Raw genomic sequence first — 15,161 nt, forward strand, 5'->3', positions numbered from 1 at the left:
TGGTAGTGAAGAGAGAAGCGGAGAGCGGAATGATGTTGTGAAGAGCGGGGCGGAGAAGCGGAACAATTCGATTGTTAAGTCCAGCCCAGACGCGCAGGCCTTTCTTTTGAAAATCACGTGATGCAGACATGCACATCTCGACTCGCACGTGCCCGCACCTAAAATTGGCTGCTCGATAGTCAATCTTCTTCTCGACCGACCATTCCGTCAGCAACCGGGGGCTCAGCAACATGTCGACATCTCCTCCACTCTACGCTGTGGCCGACTTTTGCCGTAGGTATGGGTTGCCTCCGAATCCAAGATCTGGTCATGCGTCCACTGACCGAAATCATCACCTTCTTTGACGCAGTCATTCCTGTGGGCACACCGACAACCTCGGTCGGCGAATATATCACAGAATGCCAGCGAGTACTTGAAAGCATGAAGGATCAGGGCATCCGCTACGAAGTTCAGTAAGTAGAAGACCTATGTGTCGTTTGCTTGGAACGCCAAGCACCGCCAGGCTGACCAATGTCCATATCCACACCTCCTTCAACAGCGGCTACGGTACCAACCTCGAAGGAACCTTTCCTGTCGTTTGCAAGGCAATCGAGCTCTGTCACGAAGCTGTGCATCGTCTAGGCGCTCAGAGGATTGCCACCGACATCCGTATCGGCACAAGAACGGACAAGCCTGCTCCCACACAGCACGGTCAAACCGAGAACCAACGCAAGAAGCAGAGCGTTATCCAGCGTCTTTCTCAGCACTGACTTGCCACACCATCGCAACTTGAATCATTCTGCAGTTCTTCCTGACGCGTGTCTCTGTGGTCTGACCCTGGAGTATGGGCGCAAAGGTCGTGTGATGTGAAGAGCACATCTCTGGTTAGTGTCATTGTGGGACATGGTCTCTTTGTTAGACCGCACTTTTTGTTCTCATGAGCGAAAAAGGCCTCCACCTCAGCGTTCACGCGTCGCGTAAAACAGGGTCTACTGTTGAGCGCGCTTCTTCTTGGCTGAGCAGCTTCTTGACAGGTGTGCCTTTGATACCTTTCAAACCTCTCATCATCATCACCGCCCGGCAGCTTTCCCACGTTACGAACGACTGATCACACAAGATGTCAGGCCTCATGTATCACGGACCTTCGACGTCCGAGAAGCCTGATCTTGGACTCGACAATGCCGCCGAGAGCTCCTTCTGTCAGTTCTTCAAGTCTATGCCCAAATCCTCAGCGGGTACCTTGCGTCTCTTTGACCGTTCCGAGTTCTACTCTGCGCACGGCGACGATGCTATCCTCATCGCCAACCTCGTCTTCAAGACCCACTCTGCGCTCAAATATCTTGGCAGTGGCGGGAAGGACAAAGGACTGCCTTCCATCACTCTCAGTGTCGCAGCAACAAAGAACTTTCTCCGCGAAGCGCTCACCACTCGTCAGATGCGAGTCGAGATCTATGGCAACACGGGTGGCAAGCGCAACAACTCATGGACAGTCATCAAGCAGGCATCTCCAGGCAACCTGCAGCAGATGGAGGACATGATCTTTGTCAATGCCGACATTGTCAGCTCGCCCATTGTGATGGCGCTCAAGATGACTACCCGCGACGGCGTCAAGACCGTTGGAGCTGCCTTTGCGGACGCAACCAACCGCGAGCTCTGCGTGGCCGAGTACGCAGAGAATGACCTATTCAGCAACACTGAATCGCTTATCATTCAGCTCGGTGTCAAGGAGTGCATACTGCCGAAAGATGACAAAGGTGCTGATCTAGACCTCAAGAAGCTTCGCGAAGTCGTCAACCGTTGCGGTGTCGTCATGTTCGACAACCGACGTGCAGACTTCTCCGGCAAGAACATCGAGCAAGACTTGCGACGCTTGCTCAGAGAGGAAGCAGCAGGTATCACTGTTCCAGAGCTCGATCTCAAGGTTGCAATGGGCGCTGCATCTGCCCTCATCTCCTATCTGGCCTTGCTCACGGATGAGCTCAACTTTGGCCAATATACCATCCATACACACGACCTCTCACAATACCTTCGTCTCGACAACTCGGCATTGCGCGCACTCAATCTCTTCCCTGAGCCGGGTCAGACGGGCTCTAGCAAAAATACCAGCGTGTACGGCTTACTGAATCGCTGCCGCACCGGTCAGGGTCAGCGATTGCTGGGACAGTGGCTCAAGCAGCCCCTAGTCAACGTACATGCAATCAAGGAGAGGCAAAACTTGGTCGAAATTTTTGTGAACGACAACAATACACGCGAACTTCTTCAATTGGACTACCTCAAGCTAATGCCAGACATGCATCGCATCAGCAAGCGATTCCAGAAGGGTGTTGCGACGCTAGAGGATGTTGTGCGTGTCTACCAGGCTGTCTTGCGGCTGTCAGGGCTGATCCAAATGCTCGTCGACATGGAGACGCCATCAGACACACACCAGCAGCTGCTCGAGACCACATACATTGAGCCTCTCAAGCAGCACGATGCCGCACTGGCAAAGTACGCCGAGTTGGTCGAAGCCACCATCGACCTGAACGAGCTCACACACCACAACTTTGTCATCAAGCCCGACTTCGACGATGACTTGCGCCAGATCAAGGAGGCTTTGGACGACACCCGTGACAAGCTCGACGAACAGCATCGTTTGGCGGGCAAGGAACTGAAGATGGACACGGAGAAGAAACTGCATCTCGAGAACCACCACGTGTACGGTTACTGCCTTCGTGTCACACGTACGGACGCTGGCTTGGTTCGCAACAAAAAGGGCTACTCGGACATCGCCACTGTCAAAGGTGGTCTATACTTCACCAACGAAGCACTGCGCGACCTTGCCAACGGCTTCAAGGACTTATCAGAGCGCTACAGCCGATCGCAGAGTGGGTTGGTTAAGGAGGTCATTCAGATTGCGTCTTCCTACTGCTCGCCATTGGAGAAGCTCAACGTAGTGCTGGCACACCTTGACGTGATTGTCAGCTTTGCTCACGTTTCGGAGAACGCACCAGTACCCTATACCAAGCCCATTGTCAGCGAGAAAGGCACCAATGCGGATCTTGAACTTCGTGATGCCCGCCACCCATGTCTCGAAGTTATGGACGACGTCAACTTTATTCCCAACGACACCGAAATGGTGCGTGGCTCTTCCGAGTTCCTCGTCATTACAGGTCCTAACATGGGAGGCAAGTCGACCTACATTCGACAAGTTGGTATCATTGCGCTCATGGCTCAAGTTGGATGCTTCGTTCCGGCCGAAGCGGGTGCTAAGCTTCCTGTATTCGACTGTATTCTCGCGCGAGTCGGAGCAGGTGACAGCCAGCTCAAAGGTGTCTCCACTTTCATGGCCGAAATGCTCGAAACAGCAACAATTCTCAAGACGGCCACTAAGGACTCGCTCATCATCATCGATGAGCTGGGACGAGGCACGTCCACATATGATGGCTTCGGTTTGGCCTGGGCCATCTCTGAATGGATCGCTACTAACATCCGGTGCAAGTGTTTCTTCGCTACACACTTCCATGAGCTCACGAACTTGGCTAGCCAACAAACGCACGTGCGCAACCTCCATGTCGTGGCACACGTCAAACAGCGCCAAGGTGGTTCGCGACAGGATCGCGATATCACGCTGCTGTACAAGGTAGAGCCGGGGATCAGCGACCAGAGTCTTGGTATCAATGTAGCTGAGCTCGCCAATTTCCCTGCCTCGGTCATTGCGTTGGCGAAGAGAAAGGCGGAGGAGCTGGAGGATTATGATGAAGACGACCCCAAGAGTGGCAAGACGGTGCTGGATAGCTTGCCGGAAGATGTGACAAAGGAAGGAGCAGCACTGATAGATGAGTTCCTGAAGACGTGGGCTTCGCGGACGCAGCAAGAAGATGCGGGGACAGCTAAGCGTGCGCGTCATGCGGATCCTGAGGAGGAGCTGCAGGAACTCAGGAAGATGGTGGACGAGTTTAGACCTCGCATCGAGGCGAATGCTTGGGCTGCCAAGGTGTTGGAGAGCTTCTGACATAGCATCAACGTTTAAGCAATGATAATAGAAGCATACTTTCCTCTTAGCAACTTCTTGCAACAAGTCTGATCAGGTTCGCTGCACGACCATGAGCGTTTCTAGCCGCGTGAACATGTCTCCAAGGTCACGGAAGCTTCACATAGAAAGTAGCCAAAAGGAGAACGTGGACAGCGGCCTGCAGGCCTTTCTGTAAGAATGTGAAGAAGTTTTGTCCCGATAACTGGCGATCGGGGAGAGTTTGAGTACGATGTCACTGCTGTTTTAGACAAAACCATATATACTCAATTGACTAAGTGAACGTGGTGAGAACCTAGTGTTCTCAGCTTAATATATATATATACATCTATGAGGTACATGCCGAATGTGGGAGTATCCTTCTTCATGATCTAGCTTGACAACGAGCGGGAATGTGTTGTACCCGATCTCTGGACAGATCGGTTCCAACCGATCCCCGATTAGGTTTATGTCAGCATATATCATCCTATTGGATCGCTTCCTTCGGCACTTTCATCTAGCTCTCAGTTCATCCGCAGGCCGGCCCTTTACCGTCTTCTCCGACGCTGAATACTGTGATTTCGATTTTGGAATCCGACGGCAGAAGCGAGGTTAATCTTTTCGAGGATTGTGTGAGAGCTGAGACCGAAATCAAGCCTGTCCAGTTCGGCAGACTTTCTTCCGGTTGGCTTTCCTTTGTGCTCGAGCAATGATGAGAGCACCTTGTCGTGCATACAAGCTGAGCTCAAGCAGTTGGCGATTCTGCTTGATCTTACCCCGCCAAATGAAAGAGCTATCTTTGATACTGTATCATTCGACCTCATGCACGATAGCAGGAACGTGTCGATACTTTTTTGTCGAGTGTCGCTTGGAGGAGGACCTTGCTATCTGGTGCAACTTGACTTCAGGGCAGGAACACGAAATCATAGCCGAGCAAGGAGGACGCTGTTCCTGCTCTTGTGGTCGTACCGGCATAGTAAGACCCTGGCCCGCGAAAGAACGCTAATGTCGCTTGACAGATCCTTGCGAAGAAGTAATCGAGCCTCGTCTTTGAGAACATATAAGCACCTCTGTTCCTGCCATTTGGAAAGATGATCCCCACCCGCCTCTCATCTCACATCACGCAACGATGAAATTCACCGCCGCCACCTCTCTCGTCCTCCTCGCCGCCGCTGGCTCCGTCGCTGCCGACTCCATCCTCGGTGAGCTCGGCCAGCTCGGCAACACCATCAGGAACAAGGGTCAGGAGATCGCTGCCTGTGCCAAGGCCAGCTCCCAGCTCTCGTGCCAGGCCAAGTACGACATCCCTGCCAGCTCTTCTGCCAACTGCTGCTTCAACGGTGCCCTCGTCAAGGGTGGCAAGCAAAGCGGTCTTATTCTCAGCACCCAATTCTGGACCACCAATGCTAAGGACACCGACAACAACGGTCCCAAGGACTCCACAACCATCCACGGTCTCTGGCCCGACTACTGCGATGGAACCTACCCTCAGTTCTGCTCCAACGTCAGTGGTATCCCCGAGTACACCGGCGAGCAAATTGAAGCTGTCATGCAGAAGTACGATCCTGCTCTCTTTGCATATTACCAGAAGTACTTCAAAGACCTCGACGGTGACACCACCGACTTCCTCGCTCACGAATACAACAAGCACGGGACTTGCTTCACCACCATGCGTCCCAAGTGCCAGCCCACCCTTCCTTGGATCAGCCAGGAAGACTTTGCTGTGCTCAACTACTTCCGTCAGATCGCACACAAGTTCCAGAAGCACCCCGCTTACAACTACCTCGCGGCTGCTGGTATCCTTCCGTCCGCCACTCAGAACTACACTCTGGCTGAAATTCAGTCGACTTTGAAGCAGGCTCATGGTGCTACCCCTTATGTAGGCTGCAATAAGAAGGGCGAGATCAGCGAGTTCTGGTTCTTCTGGCATACCCGCGGGACAGTTAACTTTGGTCAGTATGCACCTGTCGAGTCAACTACCAAGTCATCTTGCCCTGCTAGCCTTAGGTACCTTCCAAAGCCTTGAGATGGTGTAGTACTTTGGTTGCTCTTTTCGTACGCGCTTTTCAAAATTGGTTCTTTGAATCCAAGAAACGGTTGTTTTGGCTCTTATTCGCGTGTGTGTGTGTGTGTAACTCTCCCTCCGGAACAGCCCATGTCAGAGCCCGCTGCTAGCAACCTTGACCAAAGATCAAGCGGCTCATGAACACATGGAAGCAAACCCTTCCAGAGAGCCAAGACAAACAACTCCTGTCCCTCAACATCGTCAGTAAGCGTCTTGACGAAGCCTTACACCGACCAACGTGGCGCGTCACCTCTACACGACGTGTCCGCAAGAGTTCAGTCCGTGATGAAGCGGACTGGCACTGCGCGTGCTCGAAGCCACGTAAGGTCGAGTCTGGCTCGATCAACACCCTCTACATTGCTGGTCTGGTAACGTGCTGCATTCAGACATACTTGATACTCGACCTCGAGCGACTTTTCGCCTACACCGGCTCATTCCGCTTCGTTCAATGACTCAAGCACTTTTCGAGCTCAGGAATTACGACGAGACAGCACCACCCGACACAATCGGCATAGCGATGGTAAACCATTTTGATTCTGAGCAAGTACAGAGCAGCTTCCAAAAGCTGTGTTAATAGGTGAGCGGGGGCCGCAGAGCGAGTCGCTGAAGGAGAAGGTGAAAGAAAGGAAACGAGTCACTGCTTGGTCGCTAGATACGATCAGGCAGTGATGGTAAAGGCGTGCGAGAGGTACGACTCGTAGTCGCTCTCGAGCTTTCCTTCGGTGAGAACACGCTGAGCACGAAGGAGAACCTTGTAAGTACCGGGGGTGAGCGTGGTGCTTCCGTTCTGGGGCATAGCCAGCTTGGGAGTGATAAGCTGAACATTGTACGAGTAGTCGGCAAGCTGACCGGTATCACTGTTCCTTCCGCTGTAATAGCCGTTGGCGAGCATTCCGACGGCCTTGACGTCGGCGAACTGAGAGCCAGCACCACCAGTAGGTGGGTGGACAGGCTTGGGACCGGGACCCTTGGGATCGCCGGGGTTATCGGGACCACCAGGACCGGGCTTGGGCTTGGGAGCACCAGGAATAGGTTCGGGCTGGGTGGATTTCTGACCGTTGAGCTGGCGACGGTGGTGAACAAAGCGTCTGTGGTTGGCAGCGGCGGAAGTCTTGGTGTTGAAGGAACCGTCAACGTTGTAAGTGGGCTGGAATTCAGTGGTGGCGTTGACAACATCGATCTGGAGGTAAGGGGTACCGTAGTTGAGGCGGTAGACGAGCTGAGGCCATGCGTTAACGTTGCTCAAGCTGTAGGTGGTGTTGTCGTTGTCAATGAAGGTGTCGCCATCAGCGGAGGTGAGGACGGGAAGAGCAACATCGAATAGCTCAGAAGTGTTGTCCAAGATCTGAGTCTTGGAAGTGTCAGCCTTGAAACCACCGTAAGCAATGTTGGCAGCACTGTAATGAGACGACTGAGGCTCGAGGTGGATGAAACCAGAGTAGAAGGGAAGCTTGTCGGTGCGGACATTCTCAGGAGGAGTGAAGGTAGCAGTGAACTTGGCAGTGCCCTTCGGAGGAACGACAATGTTGGCCTTGCTGAATCGGACGCTGGCGTAGTTGGCGCTGAGGGGGACAGGGCCCGGGTTGAAGAAGATCGAGTCATCCTCCTGCGACTGAGCAGTACCGACAGGGATGTGGGAGAGGGTGTAGCCAAGAGGCTTGTTGCCAAGGTTCTTGACAGTGATGGTCTGAGATCCCTTGAAGAACTTGGTGTCGTTGAGCTCGATGACCGAGGGGCTGAGGGCGATCTGTTGGTAGAGAGCCTTGTTGATGTCAACGAGACCAGTACCCTGCTTGGCGACAGTCTCGTAGAGAGTGTTGTTACCAGTGGCGTTCTTTAGCGGGCTAGCAGTGTTGGAGAAGATGCTGTTGAGCGTCTCGGGAGACATCCTACCACGAGCAGACTGGAAGACGGCGATGGAACCAGACATGAAGGGAGTAGCCATCGAAGTACCAGAGAGAATGGCGTAAGCACCCTTGGAAATAGGGTAGGTACTAAGGATGTTACCTCCGGGAGCAGAGGTAGTGGGCGAGTCAAGTCGGTTCTCGTAGGTAGGGCCGTAGGTGGAGAAGGAGCTCATGAGACCACCGGTGTCAGAGTCAGGAATGGTAGCGAGCTGCGTGTTGCTGAAGTCGAGAGAAAGCTTGACACCGTTGTTGAACTGCTGTTTGAGAAAGAGACCGTCGTCACGAGTCATGGAAGCAGCCTGCTGGCCCTCAACATCGGTCTCGACGTAGGTGATCGAGGAAAGCGAGTTGTAGACGAGGACGTACTTGCCACCCTTAGCGTTGATGTTGGCAAACTTGGTGGCGAAAAGGCAGGTACCTCGGCCAACAAGGACAACCTTGTTTGAGAGGTCGGGTGTTGAGTCAGGGAGAGGCGAGCAGGCATCGTCGGTGACAGTAAGGTTGTTCGAGGTGGGGTAGACCTCGAGCGTCTTGGACTGACCATCAGCGAAGGTGAAGGGAGAACCTTTGAGGTAGGTGACCTGCTTGCGGCTAAGGTTGTTGGGGACAATGTCGGCGCTGATCCCAGTGAGCACGGCGTTCTGAACGGAACCAACGCTCATGACGTTGTCACCAGAAGCAGGCGAGGAGGCGTACGACATTCCGTAGGAACCAGAGTTGGACTGAGCAATAGCAAGAGGAGTACCGAGACTAGCGATTCGGGCAGCGACAGCAGACGAGGGAGCCTCGCTCCAGCCACCAGGTCCACCGAGCGAGAGACTGAGAACGTCACAGCCGTCAAAATATGCCCTTTGAAGAGCAGCAATGATGATGTCGTCAGGAGTGCTACCAGTGCAACCAAAGACCCTGTAGGCGCGAATCTTGGCGTGAGGAGCAACACCGGTGAAGCCGAGAGCAGTGTCGTTAGCAGCAACGGTACCAGCAACGTGAGTGCCGTGACCGTTGCAGTCGAAGGGATCAGGAGAGGCAACAGGAGTGTTGGTGCCATTGAAAGCATCGTCAACAAAGGCGTAACCACCCTCAACGAGGCAGCCAGGGCCGAAGCAAGGCTTGTTGCCAGGCTTACCACCGAGACCAGGGTGAGTGTAGTCGACACCAGTGTCGATGATGCCAACGACTTGACCCTTACCGAGGAAGCCCTTGGCATGGATCTTGTCGACACCAGTCATAAGGTGAGGCGAAAATTTGTCGACGTAGCCAGTGCCAGGCTCGGCGTTCTTGGGCTCATGACGACGTCTCTTGCTACCGGCGGCAGGGCTGGCGGCAGCAGCATCCTTGCCGGTGGCAGCCTTGACAAAATCAGCCGAGACCTTGATAGGCTCGTAAGCGGGAACGGTGTGAAGGGTGGTGCGGAAGACCCTTATGACACCAGGAGCGGAAGCGAGCGACTCGTAGTCATCCTCGCTGTCGAGGACGACCGACATACCCACGAAGGTCTCGGGGTCGTTGTACTCGTAACGAGTCTTGTAAGAGCCCTTGGCACGCTTGGCCAGGTGGTTGTGGATCTCGGCATGGGGGTTGTCACGCTTGCCGGACTTGGCGGAAGAGGCCCCAAGCTCGACAATGTAACCACGGGGAAGGTAGTTGACCTTCTCGAACTTGGCAACCTTCTCACGGCTGTTCTTGAGGGTTGGGGGAGCGTTGGGGGGAGTGGCAGGGCCCTGGAGGGGCCTGGGACCAGCAGCGACGGCTAGGGTGTTGGCGGCTCCAACGTCGCCGCTCAGCAGCAGCATACCTGCGCTGGCTGCTGCCGCAGCGATAGAGAGGAACTTCATACTGAAGAGAGGAGGGGGGGGTTATTGTCTAGAGAGTGCAAAGTCTTACTTGGGAGTGGAAAAAGAATGTATCAGAGGGAATAGGGAAGGTAATCAAGCTCGGCTTGAAAAACTCGCCAGGAACCACGGCAGGGGAAGGGGGTTGGGAATAGGAAGAGGGTGAAGAGGGGGAGGGGGATGGCGACGTAGGGATGAGGGAAAGGGAACAAGATGACGAAGTGCACCTCAACAACCACGTCTTATATCAACATCTGACGCTGAAGGAGGGACCAGTCTACTCATACCATACCTTGGGGAGCAGCTAGATCAAAAGGGCTGCTGCTGGAGACAAAAGGCTGTTGAAACAATCGCGACGCAGGGAAATGCAGCTAAGAGAGGCGAGAGGTACTAGCGAGCTAAGAGCCTGATGCATTCAGGTCATGACTAGTTGCTGCAGAAGATCAAGCTTTGTGAGCAGACTTGGTGAAGCTTGGGCCCTGGGTTCGGATTGGACTATCAGGTAGCACGAGTAGTGGAGTGTAAAGAACAACCACATGGCGGAAGGCGGGAGTTGGCTGGCAAGGAAGGGGGTCTTCCGAGCCAAGCGAGGGTTCGATGGAATAAGGAGCAGCGGAGCTCAACTGCGGGCAATAGCGACGGATGTCAACCGGAAGAAGCGGGAAAGAGAAAGGTAGGCAAGTGCGCACCAAGATGATCTGCTACTCACAGCTCTGTCGCAGGAAGATCGACAGCTGTCCGGGCGAAAGCGAGACCAACACCTTTCTCGCTGCCTTTTCGGAGCGCGCAATCTTCTGGTTGTTCATTCCTTCCCGAAGCTTTCAATGAGAATCAAACTTTGAGCGAGTATGTACCTTTTGCAGGAACCGAGAGGATGCGTGCAAACCCAATACGGACAGGACGAGGAGCTTCTTGGGAAAGGGAAGGCAGTTGCGCAATTTGATGCTGCTTTGACGGATCACCTGCTGATTAAGGCGCATAATTAAGGTTCAATAGCTATCAAGCAACCTTCTGGTTGCTTCCTGGGAAACAGAAGCTACTTGATACCCGGAAGAGCGACTCTCGTGGCCACAACAGCCTACAACAATTGTCGCTACTCAGTAGCAATCAGCAGAGTAGCAGAGTGCAATGGTGATGGTGATGGTGATGGTGATGGCAATGGGGTAGGTGCATCAGAATCAGCGTATAGAGCGAGGCAAAAGAGTCCGAGTAAAGCTTGTGCGCCTAGTATACCGAGGAAACCGACGGTCGCTGCTGCAAGTGGTAGTGCGGGTGGGGTTGTGGGGAAGCCTACTCCTCCGCCTCGACCGACTAAACCAACGTCGGGTTGAGAGGGTAATGCTGGAGGGTCTAAGTTTGGTTCCACCCCCACCAACACTGCTTCTCCAACACTGCTTCTCCAACACTGCTTCTCCAACACTGCTTCTGCCGGTACAAACAGCGATAGAGGTGCAGTACCACCCCAGCGACACACGCGAAACCCAAGCACAGGTCCCCCAACCACCGCAGCCACAGCACATAGAAAGACGGGAAGCAATGTCTTCACCAGCATCTCTCTCACATGATGCTGGTTCCGAACTCAAACGCAGTCTTGAATCCGACCTTTACTCCGACCACTGCCAGAGGATGCCCCCTCCTAGACCTCCCCGCAATACCACCCCTTTTCGATCCCCGAATAAGACTCTTAGTGATCAGACTGGAGTTGTGGGCGTAGCAAGTTCTCTCATCGGCGCCGCAGCTTCCGCTTTACCCCTCTTTAAGCCAGGAGGAGCAGGAATGGGGGGAGGAACTAGGTCATTGGCTGATGGAGCACCAAGTAAACAGTTCGGCGGGGTAGGATTGGGTAGATCTGCAAGTACTCATTCCGATCTTAGCGTCCCTCCTGGTGACGGGAGTGGTGCCAGGACCTCGATCCCTCTGAGTAGGGGAAAAGGGGCGTTGGAAGAGCCAAGAGACGCGGTTGCTAGAGCAAGATATGAAAATTTATTCTCTTCACTTGTCTCTCAGCAACGAATGCAGCGGAGACGAACCAAAGCCAAAGAGGGAGAAGGTGATAGTTCGAATGCCTCCACCGTCCGCGGTGGCTCCTCATCTAAGTTTGAGGAAGGGTCTGGGGCCGTTTCGGCGCTTAGGGGATGGTTCGAGTCCGATTCGCACCCCAGCTCCAACCCTACTACCAATGGTAATGGGGGCGCAGCAGTGTTAAGCGCAAAAATGGTTCAAAAGGTATGGTCGAAGTGCAAACTTCCAGAGTCTTTCCTTGCAGGGGTATACGATCAAGCCTCATCCTCATCCTCAACTCCCGCAGGCTTGGATAAAGAGGACTTCGCTCGAGCAATGGCAACTATAGATGCCGAACTAGAGCGACGTAAAGCAAAGCGAGAGAGAAGAAAGGAGGCGAAAGCTAAAAGAGCATCCACAATGTGTTTGGGGCTAGGGAGGAGGGTTCCCCCACCCCCACCTTCTGCGGCGTCTGGAGCTATAGTTTGATCGAGTTGAAGTCTGTCATAGTCTCGCCGCTTCAGGGTCCTATTGCGGCCAGGAATGGTGGTGCACAAAACTGGCAACAATTGAATTCGAACAGGTACGAGGATGAGATTGGGATACAATACTGCAAACCAGTCGCAGTAGTAAGAAGAGATGAAAGCGAGTCACTTGCCGAGCATGACAGCACTGGAGAAAGTATGGTGTATACAATTTTCCGTCGGCGCGCAAAACGGATGAGAGTATAGGACAGGTAGAGGCATAAATGCATCATGCTCAAGCCCTAGCCAGCCGAAACAAGCCCCTTTGCAGGATCCAGCTTTCTTGTCACATCGTCATACCTTCTCCTGCTAAAGATTACGATCCAGTGAAATGCTAAAGGATGACATAGAGCCGAAGTGATAGGGAATCGGGCAGAGCCGATCTGACCAGAGATCGGGCAGAGCCGATACAGTAAAGCATCGGGTACCGCTTAGTCCCGCTCGTTGACACACTTCGTCATTAAGTGGAATGCTCCCACCTTTGGCATATGCCGACACTTTGTATATATATATCAAGCGGGGAGCTCGAGGCTCCCGCCACATTCTCTCCTAAGGTCAATATAGTATAGTGTTTTTGCTCAATAGCTTGAACACTGTGCTTAGACTGTTGTCGACCGCTGAGTGTCGACACCCGTATTTTTATTATTATTTCCACATCTCCAACCAAAGATCAACATAACGATCGCAAACAGTTGAAATTAGATACACCGCTCTAGAGGCCACAGTCAGGCGCTCTTTATAGTCGAGTATGTCTAAGTGAGAAGACTTATTATTTCGAGATGTGAGAAGCTACAGAACATAAGTAAATATACCCGAACAGCTGACCGTGCTCGCCCATCGAGTCACTCCTTGAGCCGTCATCCAGTGGGTCTCCTTCATAATCGTTACCTTGTCAACACCACGTTGTCATGACAACACTTCATACCTCCTTCATTGGTGTCAAACCCCGAGGGTAGGCTGCATATTCTCCCACGAGCTTTGCATCCACCTCATCTCTGTTTGCACTTTGCATCACACCGGCCTCCCTGCACTTAATACTCCGATATAACATGTCGACCTTTGGAAATACCGAAGTATCTTCAACTCAAACCTGGACACTCACATCATCGTGGCGCCTCTCAAAGGGCACATCCTTCACGCAGACTTTCTCGCTTCGCAATACAGCAGTATCCACACATCACGGCATATAAGATGCATCGCCAAGTCGACAGTCCCACCGTGGGCCTTTAGCCACCTTTCATCTGAGCCACCAGTGGGCTGAATCTCTACTGTATCAAATTGATACAATACGCTGTGAGGACTGTTTCACAGCCACCAATGGCAACCCATCTGACTTCTTCGCGAGATTCGAGGGTCAAAGAGGTGCACGCATCAAGCTTCAGGCTCGGCAGGGAAGTGTGCAAGCCCGACACATGTTTGCGAACAAGAGCTGAGGGCTGGGCCCATAAATACAGATCTCCCAAAACTTATTTCGAAAGTTCTCCCGCACTTTCTACAAGACTCAGACAACCTTCAAGACCTTCAAGATTCAGACAACCTTCGATCAAGATGACTCGAGCTTCTACTTCCGCTGCCAACTTTGGCCTCCTTCTGGTAGCTTTGGTTCTGATGCTTCACTCCGTTGTGGGCGAGCTCACCCCTAGACATGTCCGTCACCATCTCTTTGCTCGCGACTTCGGCTATGATAAATGTCACACCGATCTTGTTGCTAATAATATTGAGTACAAGACTCTCTGTGAAGACAATGATGACCCCCGGAAGACTTGCTTCAGTCACTGGGCTGGCAATCTTAAAGGCGCAAAAGCGTGCTTCCGCGAAGACGGTAGCGTCAAAGAGAAGCTCATGATCAAGGACGATACCATGAATGGTAAGTTGTTCCACCTTCAGCCGTAAAATTAAGAGCAGATGCTGACCTTTTGTCTTCAATACCCCTGCAGATTTCACAATGGCGCACCCTACTGATTCCTTCGAGATAATCTATCCCAACCTCGGTGGAGTTAAACTCATTTACGACAACTTCGATAATAACACCGGATGCAAGGACATCGTTCTCCAAAGGCATCAGTTCTCTCCCTGGAGGATCTGGGTCTCGGACGAGGATGGCGATGGCAAGGACATTGATACTCTGAATTATAAAATGACGTTCAAGAGACTCTGCTCCAAGTGGATCCACATTCACATCAGCCGCTCTATCTTGAACGTTTAAAGTTTGAAGTGCAAGACATCGCCTCGTCCGGGCTACGTTCTAGCTGCTTTCGCACAGGTGTATGATGACAACAATGCTTATCTTATTACTTTGTGGATGCGTAGCTACATGTGTGTATATATGTCCTGTGATCACTCCTAGCGACGTTGAGCTGTATCATACGAATCGAGTGTTCCCTGTCGAACCCCTGTGTTGTCTTCCATGTAGGGCTCCTGAGTCGTTACCATACCAACCAACATGCATTCCACATGCATGTTGCTTATTCACGACCCTCGCTTCATCGGTAAACCACATTGCAATTCCGACGTATCTTCAGCTGATTGTTATGGGATGTAATCTTCTTCTGTACTTCACAGTATTGATAATAGAGTTGATGGAAGATGTAATTGCCTGCGCTGTATAGTGTACAAAGTGGTATATTGAGTTGATCGAGATTGGTCAAGCGTCGTTGTTGTTCCCTGTAGCTGTTACTGGGGAGGGTGTGCCATGGATCAAATCTACACCACCAGACATCAATCGTTCAGCTTCTTATTTCCCATCTTATACCCTAAGAGCGTGTTAGTGGTGAGTACTCACCCTGTATAGAACTCTCCAAAGCATCGATCCGACTACTCATCTCATTCACTACACCACCAACCAATGCAAATATCAGCATTTCT

The 15,161-nt window shown here is 52.5% G+C and overlaps 6 protein-coding genes across 6 annotated transcripts; 5 read left to right on the forward strand and 1 right to left on the reverse strand.

Moving 5' to 3' along the window:
- Window positions 1–230: 230 nt before the first annotated feature.
- On the forward strand, window positions 231–749 carry UHO2_03579 (uncharacterized protein; the record flags this gene model as incomplete). The annotated part of the gene is made up of 3 exons (XM_041554185.1): window positions 231–273; window positions 350–452; window positions 539–749. The coding sequence occupies 3 exons, from the start codon at window positions 231–233 to the stop codon at window positions 747–749; spliced, it is 357 nt and encodes a 118-aa protein (XP_041410119.1).
- A 347-nt stretch (window positions 750–1,096) lies between these two features.
- On the forward strand, window positions 1,097–3,970 carry UHO2_03580 (putative DNA mismatch repair protein MSH2; the record flags this gene model as incomplete). The annotated part of the gene is made up of 1 exon (XM_041554186.1): window positions 1,097–3,970. One exon carries the CDS (start codon window positions 1,097–1,099, stop codon window positions 3,968–3,970), a length of 2,874 nt encoding a protein of 957 aa, XP_041410120.1.
- Window positions 3,971–5,096: 1,126 nt separating this feature from the next.
- On the forward strand, window positions 5,097–5,993 carry UHO2_03581 (uncharacterized protein; the record flags this gene model as incomplete). Its single annotated transcript, XM_041554187.1, has 1 exon — window positions 5,097–5,993. The coding sequence occupies one exon, from the start codon at window positions 5,097–5,099 to the stop codon at window positions 5,991–5,993; it is 897 nt and encodes a 298-aa protein (XP_041410121.1).
- A 697-nt stretch (window positions 5,994–6,690) lies between these two features.
- UHO2_03582 (uncharacterized protein) lies at window positions 6,691–9,774 on the reverse strand (the record flags this gene model as incomplete). The annotated part of the gene is made up of 1 exon (XM_041554188.1): window positions 6,691–9,774. One exon carries the CDS (start codon window positions 9,772–9,774, stop codon window positions 6,691–6,693), a length of 3,084 nt encoding a protein of 1,027 aa, XP_041410122.1.
- A 1,533-nt stretch (window positions 9,775–11,307) lies between these two features.
- On the forward strand, window positions 11,308–12,261 carry UHO2_03583 (uncharacterized protein; the record flags this gene model as incomplete). The annotated part of the gene is made up of 1 exon (XM_041554189.1): window positions 11,308–12,261. One exon carries the CDS (start codon window positions 11,308–11,310, stop codon window positions 12,259–12,261), a length of 954 nt encoding a protein of 317 aa, XP_041410123.1.
- A 1,583-nt stretch (window positions 12,262–13,844) lies between these two features.
- On the forward strand, window positions 13,845–14,502 carry UHO2_03584 (uncharacterized protein; the record flags this gene model as incomplete). The annotated part of the gene is made up of 2 exons (XM_041554190.1): window positions 13,845–14,163; window positions 14,234–14,502. The coding sequence occupies 2 exons, from the start codon at window positions 13,845–13,847 to the stop codon at window positions 14,500–14,502; spliced, it is 588 nt and encodes a 195-aa protein (XP_041410124.1).
- Window positions 14,503–15,161: the final 659 nt, after the last annotated feature.

Source organism: Ustilago hordei (assembly GCF_900519145.1).
Source record: "Ustilago hordei strain Uho2 genome assembly, contig: UHO2_contig_06, whole genome shotgun sequence".
Lineage (NCBI taxonomy): Eukaryota > Fungi > Basidiomycota > Ustilaginomycetes > Ustilaginales > Ustilaginaceae > Ustilago > Ustilago hordei.